Source organism: Astatotilapia calliptera, chromosome 1 (genome assembly GCF_964374335.1).
Source record: "Astatotilapia calliptera chromosome 1, fAstCal68.1, whole genome shotgun sequence".
Lineage (NCBI taxonomy): Eukaryota > Metazoa > Chordata > Actinopteri > Cichliformes > Cichlidae > Astatotilapia > Astatotilapia calliptera.
In genome coordinates, this window is record NC_137422.1 from 29,774,077 (window position 1) to 29,790,079 (window position 16,003).

The 16,003-nt window shown below is 38.8% G+C and overlaps 1 protein-coding gene across 5 annotated transcripts; it reads left to right on the forward strand.

The window, feature by feature from the left end:
* The first annotated feature begins 4,141 nt into the window (after positions 1–4,141).
* wdr93 (WD repeat domain 93) lies at positions 4,142–15,023 on the forward strand. Of its 5 annotated transcripts, XM_080303401.1 has the most exons (17): positions 4,150–4,198; positions 4,807–4,901; positions 5,611–5,708; positions 8,201–8,402; positions 9,021–9,085; positions 9,210–9,288; positions 9,385–9,458; positions 10,360–10,429; positions 10,603–10,759; positions 11,411–11,475; positions 11,743–11,829; positions 11,968–12,099; positions 13,229–13,436; positions 13,517–13,577; positions 14,146–14,302; positions 14,397–14,583; positions 14,707–15,023. In XM_080303401.1, the coding sequence occupies exons 3-17, from the start codon at positions 5,637–5,639 to the stop codon at positions 14,792–14,794; spliced, it is 1,704 nt and encodes a 567-aa protein (XP_080159527.1). In that variant the 5' UTR covers positions 4,150–4,198; positions 4,807–4,901; positions 5,611–5,636; the 3' UTR covers positions 14,795–15,023. The 5 variants fall into 5 exon arrangements, with proteins under 5 accessions (XP_026028159.2, XP_080159533.1, XP_080159527.1 ...); XM_026172374.2 differs by lacking the exon at positions 4,807–4,901 and having other exon boundaries at positions 4,142–4,198; XM_080303407.1 differs by lacking the exon at positions 4,807–4,901 and having other exon boundaries at positions 4,143–4,198; positions 5,611–5,697.
* Positions 15,024–16,003: the final 980 nt, after the last annotated feature.

A 16,003-nucleotide genomic window follows, 5' to 3' on the forward strand; every position in this document is an offset into this window, starting at 1 on the left:
TTTAAAATTCAGTGCTGCTGTGAACATTTTTTAGATCACAATGGCAAAAACTACTTTATTTTTTTCATGAATTGGCACATTGATGTGGCAAGGATATTGGAAAGTTGTGGGGTCAGTTATGATCCTGGAAATCTGTGCAAGGTTTCCAACATCATGGGGTTTGATTTATTGTAATTTTCCACTTCTAAGTACTACATCGTTGTGTTTCGTAGTGAGCCATGGCTCATAGAGACAAAGCAACAAGGTTTACTGCAGCAGAAGCCTTGATGCAATAAAAGCAGCTCAGTTAGATGAAAACAGTTAAATGAACAGAACAGTTTGCATTCATTTTAGTAGGCACACTTGTTCAACTCATTTTTAAAGACCAAATCAGCCAATCACATGGCAGCAACTCAATGCATTTAGGCATGTAGACAAGACCTGCTGAAGTTCAAACCAAGCATCAGAATGGGGAAGAAAGGTGATTAAGTGCCTTTGAAGTTGGCGCGGTTGTTTGTGCTAGAATCCCAGCTGGTCTGTGCATTTCAGAAACTGCTGACCTGCTGGGATTTTTCCCACACCACCAACTCCATGGTTTACAGACAATGGTCCAAAAAAAGAGACAATATCCAGTGAGCTGCTGTTCTCTGGGCGAAAATGCTTTGTTGATGTCACAGGAGAATAACCAGACTGATTCAGGCTGACAGGAAGGCAACAGTAACCACTTCTTAAAACTGAGGTATGCAGTTTGAACATTGCAGCAGAATGCCACACTGGTTGGAACTCCTGTCAACTAAGAACAGGCTACAGTTTCGGCACACTCACCAAAATTGGGGAAAAAAGACTGAAGAAATGTTACTCAGTCTGAGGAGTGTTCATTTCAGCTGTTACACTGGGGACAGAATTTGGCATTTTCTCGGCACACTTTGGCCCCTTACCACACGAGCATCATTTAAATAATGATAAACGACCATTAGGATAAGGTGACCTGTCACGACGTTCAAATCATCTCAAACTGGTTTTTCAACACGACAATGAGTTCACTATACTCAAATGAGCTCCACAGCCACTACATTACAATTGAATAGAGCACCTTTGAGATACAGTGGATTAAGAACTCCACATCGTGGATGTGCAGGTGACGAATCTGCAACAGCTGTGTGAAGCTGTTGCACACAGCAACAGCTTGTGCAACAAGCTGAGGAATGTTTTCAGCACCTTGTTGAATATGTGCTGTTCCGAAGGCAAACGGGGGTCCAGCCCATGCTAGCCAGATATACCTAATGAAGTGTCCGCGTAGGTACAATGAACATAAATGCCGTCATTAAAGAAGTATTCCCGTGTAAATTGGATAATTAACCCCACAGTCATTTTACTTATGAGAAAAGTTCACCTTTATGAGGGTTGATGTTCATATTGTGTTGCTTTTTTTGGCTTATTAGAAAATAAAAGTAGTTAACTGAGGATGTTTTATAGTGTACAGTGACGGGTTTCAAGAAGCTGCCACTATATTGGTAAAATGTGTGCATTTGCTAACTTACTATATGTTGTAGTATTTAGGTATTTTAAGCTTGGAGAGCTGAGTCTCAACTTTTAATCAGTGCCTATTCAGAGTGTATTTGTCCATTGTGGCTGCAGCTTTTGTATTGAATGTCATTACACAGTCATTGACATAGAAGCCTTAAGGATACTTATATAGTCTTCAAACTGCCAATATCAAGATGCTCATTATCCATACACACACTCATCTGTTATCTGCCTTATTACTACTGTTTGCTGTTTAAAACTGTTTAAATGATTGCCAACAGTGGCTTTCTGTATTCTTAATGTAATTTAACGTTCTCTGTTTCCTGTGATGACATTGCTTACTCATTTGTTGCATTTGTAATCATTCTGGTACATTTTTGCTTTATTCATCACTGAGGTAAATGTGCAGGCATTCGCCATTAAGAATAACACTTATATATTTCTAATGCTGCCGATATTCCTGTTGACACCCTGTTTTACTTTCTGAGCACACAGAGTAGTTTGATTTGAAAATTTGCCTTTTAGTGATTTCGGCCATATTTCAAGCACAAAAAGCCCAATCTTAAAAGTAACAATTGACGAACAAGTGGTAATTATGAAAAGATTTATAGAAAGAAAGGAATAGATGTGTCAGATTATTGATGGAAAACCATAATTATTTTTGGATTGTTGTGATTAAGAGGGTATGATTATATTTGGGCGATTGAGCAGGATAAAAGTATCACCAACAATGAAGACCCGGAGAGGGGCGTATGCATTATGAACTGCATTTTACAGTTGTGTACTTTCTCTTCTTCTATTGTGCAAATTTCAAACAAATAAAACCATCAAAGAGATCTATAACCACAGACATTTTTCTTTGTAGATCGCTCTTATTTTTTTGTGCACACAGCAATCATGTTTTCTTTATGCATGCAGGCACCCTCATACACAGGTATAAGTAGAAGCCAAGAAATTATTGTATAAGACATTTTATATTTTTCTGTTTTATAAAGGGCTAACAACAATGTTGTCAGTTTGTGATAAAAATCCATTTGCAGATGATTATCCTGCAGCAAGAGAGTTTTCCTTTGTCAAAAGTGTAAGAACTGCAAACTTTAAAACTTAAAGTGTCAAATGTAAAGGATGGGCTAAATCAAGATCTTTAAAATTCAAGCTTTTAGATCCTGAATAATAATGTTTTGTTTCCTTAATTGTTAAAGCGAAGGCCAGCTGGCTATAAAATCCTGTCAGTTAACACAGTGCAATACCATATCATTATAATGCTTCACATGCATGAAACAGTCCTATTAATTTTGCATTTTTGGTATACTTGGAGGGTAACTGTAAACTGTATAATAAAGATGGTCATAGCATGCGTTTTGAAAGCCACATTCATTTTATTATAATTGCTTCATTTTTGCCTGTTTAGCTGGAAGTTACCATATTTGAGAATGTAGGTTAAGTCATCAGCTAACACTAGTAACTGTGGTTAGCAAGCTGCATTGATAAACTGTACAGATGCAGTGCCTGAATACACACATCTGCTACTTACTGCAAAGATACAGACTAACTCTGGTATCCAGATGGATGAGATCTGAAAACATTCACAGAGTTGCAAGGCGGCACTTGAGGCACAAAACACTATTTTATATACTGTTAACTACCATGTTATAAAAGGAGAACAACAGAAGACCATCAGCTTGTCCCTATGTTGACCTCATCCCAGTATCATTCTCCAACTTGCAATGAAAAACACAGACCAGTTCAGTTAAGTTTTGGCTGCTTATTCATGTGTGCTGGGTTCAGCGGGTTGAGTAGTTGCAAGGCTGACATGCTTGAAGAGTTCTATTAAAATGATAGCACAAAAGAAATACTGTTTATGACTGCTGCTGTGATTTTGTGTTATATAAATAAAATTGGGAGCGACCACCAGAGAAACTGCACTCGTTGGTATTATAATTGGTTTGAATTTTTAGCTGCAGAGGTTGCTGCTTAGTGCAAAAAAGTGTCTTTAATGTGTGTAAAATTTTTCTATACATCATACAGATGTTGGCACTTGCAGTAGGCAAAGATTGGTCCACTCGTCTAACAGGAGAGTGGGAACAGATAAATATGCATATGCTATAAGTAAAGTATGATTTTGAGAAACAGAAACCCTTAAACCACATGGAATAACATTCAAAGATAAATGAGAAAGAGAGAGTCCTCCTCAGTATGTCATTTATAAATACAGGTATGTCTCTCCATCTGTTACTGTTACATCATGTAGAGCTATCACAGTAACAATCGTAATCATAGTCATAATAAAATATCTATATTTATAAATGGCATACTAAAGCAGGGCAATGTCTATAAATGCTAAATTAAGTACTCTATAATACCTTACCAATACTTTAATAATGCTTAATAGTGTGAAATTATTAAAAAGTGCTACCAAATATAAAAAAAAAATACCTTCTGCTTTACAGAAAGTGCACATAAGAATAATATTTTATCAGTCATTTATCACAAGAGTAGAACATGCACTTTCTTCAGACATAGATTAGATCGCAGGGCTGCAGATCTCACTGTGACCGTTCTTCTGTAGCATCCACGCCGGTGTGTAGCTCCTCCTGACACAAAGCAGCTTTAAACCGCGGTCGGGGTGGAGCCAGTCGGTTGTCATAGCGACCGTGAAACATCAAGCCCGTTCAGAGTTCACAAAGCTGAGGTAAGACCAACATATCCATTTTCAGTGCTTTTCCACTCTGGTCTAAAATTACACTTACACTAAAATACTTTTGTTTGTGATCTAATAGTTGTTTTACAAGCTGCCCTTTTTTTGTCCTGAGTTAAACAGCTTTATATGACGATTTTTTATCTGTGGTGTCAGCTCATTGTTAGCCTCCAGGCTAACCAGCAGTGATGGGAGTGTAGTGTTGTGGATAGTTTTGTGTTGTGTGTCAGAACAATGAGGTGACTGCTGTCTCCAGATAGAAAAAGGAGTGATACACCTGCTGCTGTCAGACCTACAGGATTTAGGCTGTGATGTTCTCCTTTATAGTGGACAGAAATTATTTTTGTGTGGCATCTTATTGAATAATGAACAGCTGATTGTTCTGTAAATAGTTTGAAATGGTTATTTAGAAAATCAAGGTAAAAGGTAAATAGATGCAAATAACTTTATTGTTTGCAAAACTTGTGCATAGGATTTTAAAATTGACCATTTATATTTGCATTTAAAGTTATGAAATATGATTCATTATACATGTTTGTGGTTGTTACAGTAAAAAATATAACTTTTTCTACTCTGATTTTATGTTTTTTGTGTGATTTTAGATCATTGTGTTAATACAGTATGTCAAAATGAAAACATAACTGTAAATTCAGACACGTGAGGTTGTGCTGAAAAGGAAGATACCAAACAAGGAAAGGTAAATAGTTTTTAAAGGTAAAATTTAGAGAAAACATCAAAAGTAGTTAAAAATGGCTGCAGTTACAACCTGGACCCCACAGGGTTAAACGTTTTTTTGTTTTTGTTTTTTAAAGTAACGCAATAGTTACTTTTCAAGTAATTAATTACTTTTAGAAAATTGTAACTCAGTTACTAACTCAGTTACTTTTTTGAAGAAGTAACTAGTAACTATAATTAATTACTTTTCAAAGTAACTTGCCCAACACTGCTAACCAGTGACCTCACTGAACTCTTTTTCAGCCACATCTAGGCCGTATGAATCAGTCTGTGTGTAAAGTTGTAAACTCTATGCTCTAAAGTATTTAGTGAACGACATCAAGTGTTACGAAAAGGGCTAATCTGATTCATTTTGTTATTTTATTTATTTCCAATAAATACTTTCAGCGGCATATAAATAGTATCAGCTTTTTCCACTGTGACATTTAAGGCTATTTCAGTTCCTGCATAGTAACGACCATATTCTACATGTTTTTGGAATACTTTATACTGAATTAACTTCAGGGCTTTTTCTAGCTAATAAAGGGGCAGATGAGTAAAATCTATATATAGTTAAAGCAGTGAGTCTGTGTTGTCTTATTTCACAGACATCTATTTCTTTCTAAAAAAAAAAAAATTTCTGTTGTGGAGGTAAACAAAGACGACATGAGAGCTCTCGATTCTCTCTCCAGGTTTATTCTTCATCACAAGAAAAGAAATGGAATCAGCCCATAACGCAAAGACATCCAGGGATGAGACACCTACTTTGGAACTTACTGGTATGATGCAGGTACAAAGATCTTGACATGTAAAGTTTTAAGTTTAACTATCTCATGCATTAATTATGAGGGCCTCAGTCACGATTTTTTCCTTAGATTTTTATTCCTCTTTAAGCACAAAAAGAAAAACAACCCAAAAATGCAATTGAAATTTTGTTCATGAACTCATTTTTCAGGGAGTTACAAACATGTCCACTCATTTGGACACCATGCATTTGATTCCTAAACCAAAGAAATATGTATTTAACAGACCAATAATAGAACATGATTTACTTTGTGAAAACTGTCAATAAGACATTTTGAAAGCTCATAATCTGATGTTTTCTCACATTTTTATATCCATGTAGCATCATGGCATCTGTTGGCACTTGGCCAAAGTGAGAACTTGATTTTTGTGTAGACCAGTATGAAATATATCCAGTCAACTCTGAACCAGCAAACAGAGCTATTCCATTTTTTTACAATGAAGAAAACAAAGGTTGTCAAATAAAAATAAAAGTTTCGTTAAACAAAATGTAGATGTTTTCATACTCATTCTAATTTAGAAATGTGTTATTTGAAGAATTATGAATTGAAACTAGGGGTGCAACAATACACAAAATTCACGGTTCGGTTCAGTTCGATACTTTGGTGTCACGGTTCGATATTTTTTCGATACAAAAAAAATGTTCATGCCTTTTTAATTTGTCATTTATTAAAATTATAAATATATATTTTAACTCAAAAGTACAGTTTTTAAATTTAATGTTGCTGAAACAAAAGTAATTTAAAAAATAAATCTGATTGAGGAATCACTCATCTTTGGAAAAGAGAGTTTATTACAGAGAAATGGCTCTTTCCAAAATAAAAGCTATACTATACGCTTCTTCTGGGCTATATTCTCAGCAGCATATTGTAGCGGGTCAGGGCTGTTCGGGGTTCTGTTTGTACAGTTATGTTTTGTTTATGTTGCCATAGTGACGGGTGACGCCCTCTCGCTGCGACGGTGTGTCCTTCCGGGGGCAGAGGGCGCCCTGTGTGTTGTTGCTGTGCGGTTGCCGCGCTGAGCAGTTAGCTAGCGGCAGTGTTCTTCTGCAGATGTCAATAAACGGCTGTGCTCCCTGGCTAGCTCACGGGAAGCAAGACCAAACAACACCTCCGTCTCCTCCTTGTCTGAGCTCGCCACATTGGTGTCAGAAGTGGGATGATGGTGGCACCCCATGTTCTGACCCGAGTGAATTTTCCCCCGCCGGTCGTGACCGGCCGGTGCGCCAAAAGAAGGCACCTGGACATTTGCAGGACTTTGTGTGGGGTAATGGGGTCGTCGGGGACGACTGACCCCTTAGTTGGGGGCTATGTAGCGGGTCAGGGCTGTTCGGGGTTGTTTGTACAGTTATGTTTTGTTTATGTTGCCATAGTGACGGGTGACGCCCTCTCGCTGCGACGGTGTGTTGTTGTTGTTGTTGTTGTTGCTGTGCTGTTGCCGCGCTGAGCAGTTAGCTAGCGGCAGTGTTCTTCTGCAGATGTCAATAAACGGCTGTGCTCCCAGGCTAGCTCACGGGAAGCAAGACCAAACGACACCTCCGTCTCCACCTTGTCTGAGCTCGCCACAATATTAAACATATCAGGTCCGCATAAGGAGAATCATGTGCTAACGGCTGTCTAAATGACTCGGGTAAAGTTTGTAGCATGCATGCTTGTTGTTTTTGTCTGCTTCCACTTGTCTTTCACTAGGATGATGTCGGTGTAAATGTGCAGTCATATTCGTTGTGTTCCCACTAGTGCTGTCAGCGTTAATCTCGTTGAAATGACGTTAACGCCACAACACGGCAAATCTCCGTGCGTGGGGCTAGACGGCCAACACGTTAACGAGCTAACTGCGCTAACACACTAGTGCGTGGCACATCCAACATACTGTTTTACTTTAGTCCATGACGCGCTTACCTTCAGGGTCATACGTCACATGAAAACCAAAATACTTCCAAACGCCAGATCTGAATGAGGGTGGGGGAGGTTCAATTTTCCATGTTGCAAGGAGAGCTTAACTTCTGTCTTGCTAGCTTGCCCTGCGCTCTTCTGACGATGCTGTCTGTGTTGAGCGCTCAGTGGATCTGCGCTCGACAGTGCAGCCTAGGCGGAGTAGTCGAACGCAGATTCACTGAGCGCTCAACACAGACAGCATCGTCAGAAGGAAAGTTGATAAAATAAATTACAAATTTTGTATTGTTCGATACATATGCGTACCGAACCGAAAGCACTGTATCGAACGGTTCAATATCGATACGAGTATCGTTGCACCCCTAATTGAAACCTGTGGGAAGATTGTAGAAATACAACTTACAGGTGTGAGTAAGTATTTTTGAGCATTTGTTATGAGATTTCATTTCACTGGTGATTCTACGTGCAATTTCACATACTTGTGATTAATGAAATTCATGAAGTTATTGTTTCAAAATAGCGGCCGATATAAGGTGTTTAGTGGTGAGACTTGCTTCTATAAATACTTATTTCCCTCATTTGTCAGCTCCCAGGAAACACCAACTGCTTGACTTGCTCAGACGACGGCAGGTATCTCTGTCTGGGCCACTCCGGGGGCTTGTCTGTGTGGTGTGCGTCATCTCTGAATCGTGTTGCAGGGTGGCTGCAGGACAGGCTGGAAATGACATCTATCCAGATGACCAGTATGTCTAAGACCATGTATCTGCTTGGCACTGTTGATGATATGGGTGAGTTATGGTCCACCAGGCTTTCCTTGGGTTGCTTCTGCTGTTTATAACAATTATCTGCCATAAAAATATATCAGACAGCTGGAAGTTTATAGATTAGCAAACGCACACTGACATTTGGCCGTGCAATGCCCTGGCAAGCTGTCCAAGATGCACCCCGCCCTCTCACCCTATGACAGATAGGACAGGCTCCTGTCACTATTCTTTTTATTGGCCGCTTTTACACACAATCAGACTTTGCTGCTGCCTCTGGTTAGGAATCTGTGCAGTAGGCACATTTTCTCTAAGAAGGGATGTTTGGTTTCCAAGAGCCTTGTTGGGTTACTTGGCACAATCTTAGCATAACTTAACTCCACCCAAAAAACTGTTCATTTTTAAGTCATAAAAAATATTATTCTTGCAGTCAGTCTGAGCCACTGTTAGGTTAATCAGGGCATCTGATGTAATTAATGTAGTAAATGTTATTTAATTCATGCCTTTTTGTGCATTTAATGCTCCATTTTAATTGTACATTTTGTGAACCACTGCCTTAGACAGTAATGCTTTTTGAAGTGTGTAAACAGGTTCTATATTATTAAATGTTATTCATCATACTGACATCATTGCTATCATCTACAGGTGTTGCGAGAGTCTTTGGTTATCATTCAGACTCGATACACCTCCTCTGCGTTACTAACATTATGGTGTGTATTGTCACATTTTACTAAATGACTTATATAACTGGGACAGGGTGTGGTTTTCACTTAGAATTTTTCTGTTTTTAATTATTAAAAAAAAAAAGAAACAAATCAATTATTTGAATAACAGGAAGATATCAACAAAAGGAGCATTTGTTTGTCATTTGAACTGTTTGAAGGGGGAAATTATGGAGCTGCATCACTCAGTTGTAAGTATGAACTTCTATTTTAGTTTTTATGATGGGATTTAGTTACAGAGTTTGCAATCAAATGCAAAATTTTATTCATTTTACGTATCCTATCAGGCGGCGGAGCTGTTTGGCTTGAGGTCTACCAGTTTCCTTCAGCAGCATGGCTGAAAGAGTTGGAGAATGCACAGGTAATGAGTCACAGTTTAAACTGAAATAAGAATGTGTTTTGGGTACCGAACTCTGGGAAGGAGTGCTAAGACCAAAGATTTTGAAGTCCTGGTTACATCCCGGTCTCTCTTTGTACTTTATGCCATTTGTTTTCATATTAGACTTATGTTACCATCATTTTTTTTCAGGTTTTCCCATCCTTTTGGTTGTTTTTCTAGATTTTACCTCTAAACCTGAAATGCTTGGGGTATTGTCATCATCCAGCTGGGCAAGTAGCATTAACACCCAGCTAGGATTTTCATATTTAATACCTTAGGCATATCTACTAAAAATCTTAGACAAGTTCAAATATCCATGACGTTGACCTCAAGGCCAAGGTCAGAAGTCAAATTTTCTGAAAATTTTGTGAACATGACAATTCAAGAAAGATGATACAAGGACTGTCAAATTAATATGATAAGTGTATGTATTAAAAATCTCAGTTTGAATCTCAGTCACCTCGACCTCAATGTGAGGGTCAGAGGTCAGGTTTTCTGAAAACCTTCTGAATGCAGAAGGTTGCAATAAGGAAGTTACCTAGGATTTTCAAATGTATGCAATGGATGACAATGAATCCACTTTTTTTTTAACAGATTTGGCCTTTTAAAGGCATGTGGTCCTAAACTTTTGATCAGTTGTAAAACAGCCTGTTTCAGTTTAAGTATTGTTTTCAATAAATTGCATGCTCAAAAAAGATGTTTTGTCTCACTCTCATTTCTTCTTGTTGCATGTTGAAGCTCTATTTGGAACCTTGTTAAGATCCAACCATGCAGAATATGATTTTTTGCCATTTTGCAAGTAGTCTTTTGATCGAGACTATATATTGCATGTGACTGAATCACACATTAAATAAACAGTTTTTTTGTTTTTTTTAATCCTCAGAACCCAAACTCATCTGAATGGTCACCAGTTACTGTAATGATTCAAATCAGGCCACCAAAAATCCCAACAGGTATAACTTTTCTGTTAGAGCAGAAGCATTACATTTACACTGTGCTACAATTTAACCAAACATGCAGAGATGTATGTGGGTCTATCAGTTTTTATGTATTGTATCTCTTGTTTTTATGATTGAAATAAAAATGCAGCCAAGCAACTGACCTTCATGTTTCTGCTTTTTGGCAGAGAAGGCACTCAGTAGTCCACCTGAGACGTCGCAGCCAACAGACTTTCTGATGCACTGTTTGGCTCTGGACATAATCAGGAGCAGCAGCCATCGTTTGGAGAAGCCGCCCTTCAGTACAGATGAAGGAAAAAGAAAGGAAATGAATGAAAGCCCAAGGTGTGATAAAGTTCATGCCAATACAATCAGCATTCCAAAGCTAAGCTGCTTTCATTGGTTGCTCTGTTTTGTTTTGGTCAGTCTGTCTGTCTAAAATAAATCCTACGGGGCATCTCTAAAATATCACCATGGCTGAATTCTCCAAAGCTTTTCTTGATTGGGAGTTCACAGATATTCTGCAGATTGTCTGTCTGTATTAGATAATAATTATAGGCTCATTTTGTTTATATTTGTAAATGTCATCCTGCTCGCTCACCTCAAAATTAAAAAATCTGCCCACTTTGCATCGCCAGCAGATATTTTGCTCGTAGTCGTTTGAAGTCGTCGAATGTTGTTGACTTTTAGTGGTGTGTAGTTGCCACATTGGTGCTCCTCACTTCCTGTGTGGTTGCCCTCTAAGACCTCATGTGGTTAACTAAAGAAAACTAGAATGACACTAACAGACTCATTCAGAAATGCAAAGAATCACTAATCAAACCAGTCACTACATTATCAGCAAATATAGTATTAAAGACATAAGATGAGTTAGTTCTACATCTTAATACAACGAGTAAATAAAACTCACCTTTGGGTACTCCAGCATTTGTAATCTGTCTGTCTGCAAACAATTATCTCTCTTTTGTTACATATTAGTTACTGAATCTTTTCCAGACATTGCACGTGGCACTTTCTTCTGCCCTGTGGTCCTGGTGACAGCAAAGCAGAGTTTCAGCCAGGTTTGTAGCATTAAGTGTTATTGCTTAATTGCTTAACAGTAATTTAAATATGTCAAACCCATTTGGAAGTTTCCACAATAATGATCCTTCTGTCTTTCTGACCTTATATGTATGATTGATGAACTGATTGAAAGTCACAAGGGTATCCTCCTGCTTTGGATTGTATTCGTTATGCATTCAACAGTCAGATCCATTAAAGACATATTCAAGTCTGTATGCAGACCATGCTCCTGTTAATGTCATTTTCACTGTCTGACCTTTTCTTAGGATTACTTGTCGCTGTTGCTGTGTGGTGGAGTGGCAGCTGTAATCTTCTTCAGTATTTCCTAAAAAAACCACCAAAGAGCAGCCCAAGTATGATATTTTATTAATTAAGAGATAAGTCTAGATACTAAGAACAAAAGCTTTAAAAAGTGCTGATATTACAGCATACTTTTCTTTACACCAGTGAGATTATTTTAACGTTTTGGAATGGCCTTCTGTTTGATGCAGATGTGGACCCGATGCCAGATGTATTGTGGCCAAATGCAATGGAAATCCTCTGCTCAGCTGTTAGTAAATGCAACCGTTACATCGCTCTTGGGCTCAGTGATGCCTTGGTGTGTGTCTGGGACAGGCGATCCGGTAAGTAAATCCTACGGGGCAGCTCTAAAATGTCACCATGGTTGAATTCTCCATAGCTTTCTTTGATTGGGAGTTTAGTGAGTTTCTGCAGACATCCTTGTTTTCCGTTAAAATGAAATCTGGAAAATAGAACATGTGAACATCAGTTCACATTCTATTTTGCTTCTCCATTTCATAGAATGTTTAGAATGTCTAGAATAGGAAATCACTTTGACCCCCCAGAAGGAATGAATGCTAAAGGTGAGCCCTGTATCAAAACTTCTCATATGAGTTCCTTTGACAAGCAACTTATCCCAAGTGGTGATATAACCGCTGAAAGTTTACTCAAATGCAATTTTGGAAGATTTCTCCAGTAAATTATCAGGGTACCAATTCTTTTTCCTGTTTCTCTACCTCAATATTAAATTGCTGCCGTTGTTGAAACTATGGTATATCCCATGATCTTGATGTTTAAAGTAAAATGAATGAGAATATGAGTAATATGCTGAAGAAAAAAAAGATTTTGTCTCTAGCTCATGACACTCAGGAATGAGTTTAAAATCGTCTTGTACTTTAGTTAGATATGAGGACTCAAAACTACTAAAAAATAAATAAATAAATCAAAAGCCACCAAAGTTTTACCCACGCATGTTTATTTAAAGGGGCCTGTAAATTGGCAGGGCTTTTTTTTAATATATTCTAAAGTTCTTATACAAAAAAATCAGATGTTCTCAGGAAGTTAGATGAAAAGCAATGATTGGTTTCCTCACAGAATATCCATTTTCTTCTATTCTGTGTCTCTGCAAACACATGGACAGAAAAGGCAGACATCCTTTTGTCTCCCTTACTGACACTTAAAAATACTGACACAACAGTGTCAGTATTATTAAGTGCTTCCACAGTTAAACACGCATCCAGCTGTGCACATGACAACACAGTTCAGCTAATAATCACGTTCTCAGTAAGCTGACAGATATATTTATTCTCCAACAAAAACATGACTGAAAACACTAATTAGCAGGAGTCAGATAGCAGACAAATACACAGTCTCTGATGTAATATCTATGAGGCTAAAAGTCTTAAAGCTTTTTATTTATTTCTATTCTAAACTAATTTTAGCCTGTTTATTCCTCTTTGTTTTTATTTCCAGGGGCTCCATTGTCTCTCGTTTTAATGCCAGAAGCAAACAGCGCCTTATTCAGGGTACAGTTTGTGGATTGCTGCCCTGTGACTGATGATGACTTCCAGATTTTTACTGCTGAAAAAGTCCATCTTTTGATATTGTGTAAAAGTGGAGCAATTCAAACCGTCACAACTGGACGGGGGACAAAACCCAGCACAAAGCAGCTCTCTGAAAGGTTGTCTGAGTTTTACATGCGTGGTAGCGTGGCATTGTATTAGATTAAATGTTTACACATCACTTTATGTGTCTGTTCAGGCCAAAGGACAGCAAGGACCTCCCAACTGTCACTGCGTCAGTACTGTTCCTGCAGGGATTGGTAGGAATACTCAAGCTGTTGATAAAAATATACAATGGATTGCCATAATACTTATAATGAGGTCAGTGTATGGGCAAATAACCCTTGTGAGACAAAAGCTCAGGCTTGAGACTGCACTAAATGCATGGGCATAATTTTGTGCTGAACATTGGGGGGTGTCAAGATCTCTGTCTAAATAAATAAATAAATCTGGGTAAATTCCCAGATGATTAAACATGCAACTATTTTGCTGGTAATAACTGAAATGAGTAAAGAAAATCAACAGCCTATTTATGCAAGATCATTCATAATTTTATTGGGAGGGTTATATTGGCTGGGTCTGATTATTAGGGGGGTCATAACCCCCCTGGAAATTACGCCCCTGACTAAATGCACCATTGGACCTTTATGATGTAAAGGTTCAGTGGACCTAGTATAAGATAAATGGGTTATTTTGAACTGCAAGTCATGCAGAGCTACTGGAGTAGGGTTCAAAAATAGAAGTAAGCACTAGGAAATCAACACAATAGGTTCCCTTTAATGACTTTAAGTTCTTATCTTACTGTCTCATTTCTCCTGCCTCTGTGAGTCACTTGTAATGCAAAGGAGTGGAAAAATGTCCATCCAAGATGTCATCAACAACACCACTGTGTGCTTCCTGACTCCTCCCACAACTCATCTCATTACGACTCCCCACAGTCCAATTTATGCGCTGAACTCCAAACAGCAGAGTCTGTTCATACGAGGTAAACCCAAACACCATTTTATGATAACAGCATGTTCCTGGATTAATGTTAGAACAATACTGTAAATAAAGTTTTTTTTTTATTTCTCATCCAGGTGACCAGGACACCAGCTGCAGTGTTACATCTGAAGAAAGGAGCCAGAGCCAGCTTTTAGTCTTCCGTTTTGCAGAGTCTGACATCTTTAAGCAGCACGTTGTTTCATATCCTGAGTCCACACGACAGCAGCAAACTCTGAGCTACAACACCTTAAAGGAAACCTGCAATCTCTACCTTCAGAAAAGGTTAGCATTGTTTTTGTACTGTATGCAGACTGCTCTTGAACTCCACAAATGACTTGTATGAGTAAAGTAAGTGTATGAGAATGATAAAGCAGCATTGTGTTTTTCCTGCATTTTCATGTGAAGAGCACAGTCTGTGGAGGAAAGGAACAAAACTCTGACACAGACATGGGAGCAGCTGCAGGAAAATCCAATGAAGAATTGCAGCAAATGATAAAGATACTAATAAAGTGATTCCCACCATCTGTAAAGCACTACTCACCCAGACACAAAGTGGAGGATCCTATTAAATATTATTTCTTTAATTGATAAACTTAGCAAATATAAATATAGAACTGCTGAAATTGTCTTAAGATATTGTCCTTGTTTTCTGTTATTTAAATGTTTTTGATGCATTTGAATTGTAAACTGAAATTGTTTTATTAAAACATCAATAATTTTGAGAATCTGTTTCCTGGTGTATGGGCACACACAAAGACTGCATGTAAAAGATGAGTAGCTTCCAGATTTGAAATGTGAAGCCAAAGGGGAACTCATTTAAACCTGTATTTTTCTAATTGCCAGCAGGGGGCGACTCCTTTAGTTGCTTTTGTAAGTACCTGCAGGAAACTGAACTTTTGTTCTTTTGGTCTATGACCAATGTTCCCTCTAATTTTTCACGTGTCTGAGTGTTACACCCCGGCCTAGGCAACCGGGGTGCAACGCAGGAAAATAAAGATAAGGCAAAAACACACGAGAAAAAACTAATACGGGCTTCCACAAAAATAATCCCAAAACGACATTTATTTACATCACCAAACACAAGACGTCAAACTATTTACAACGGGGGGAAGATCGCGACCATGACATACAGAAACACAGGGCTTAAATACATAGAAGGAGCAATTAGGGAACGGACCACAGGAGGGAAACACAGCTGGGGCAAATTAGACCTGACGAGACAAGGAAACGTAAACTGAACACACTAAGATAACAACAGACCTTCAAAGTAAAACAGGAAACACATGACAGTCACGCAAAAACAAAACACTGACAACACCGAAACGTAACATTTCCCCCCACCCAAAAATCAAACATGTAACCCCAAGTGAAATGTTTGATCAAAAGCGGATGAAGGCTGGTGGAGGCTGGAGCGGTCCCACGGACCCTCCAGCAGACGACGAAGGCTGGAGCGGTCCCCCGGACCCTCCAGCGAAGACGGATGAAGTCTGGAGCGGTGCCTCGGACCCTCCAGCGAAGACAAACGAAGACTGAAGCGGTGCCTCGGACCCTCCAGCGAAGGCAGACGAAGGCTGGAGCGGTGCCTCGGACCCTCCAGCGAAGGCGGACGAAGGCTGAAGCGGTCCCTCCAACGGACCCTCCAGCGAAGACGGACGAAGGCTGATGAAGGCTGGAGCGGTCCCACTGACCCTCCAGCAGACGA

Excerpts from the sequence above, each read along its gene's own strand:
- wdr93 (XM_026172374.2), top strand. The coding sequence starts at position 5,637 with ATGGAATCAGCCCATAACGCAAAGACATCCAGGGATGAGACACCTACT. Across the intron at positions 14,303-14,396 it reads GCAGAGTCTGTTCATACGAG|GTGACCAGGACACCAGCTGC; the intron begins GTAAACCCAAAC and ends TTTCTCATCCAG. Across the intron at positions 14,584-14,706 it reads AATCTCTACCTTCAGAAAAG|AGCACAGTCTGTGGAGGAAA; the intron begins GTTAGCATTGTT and ends TTTCATGTGAAG.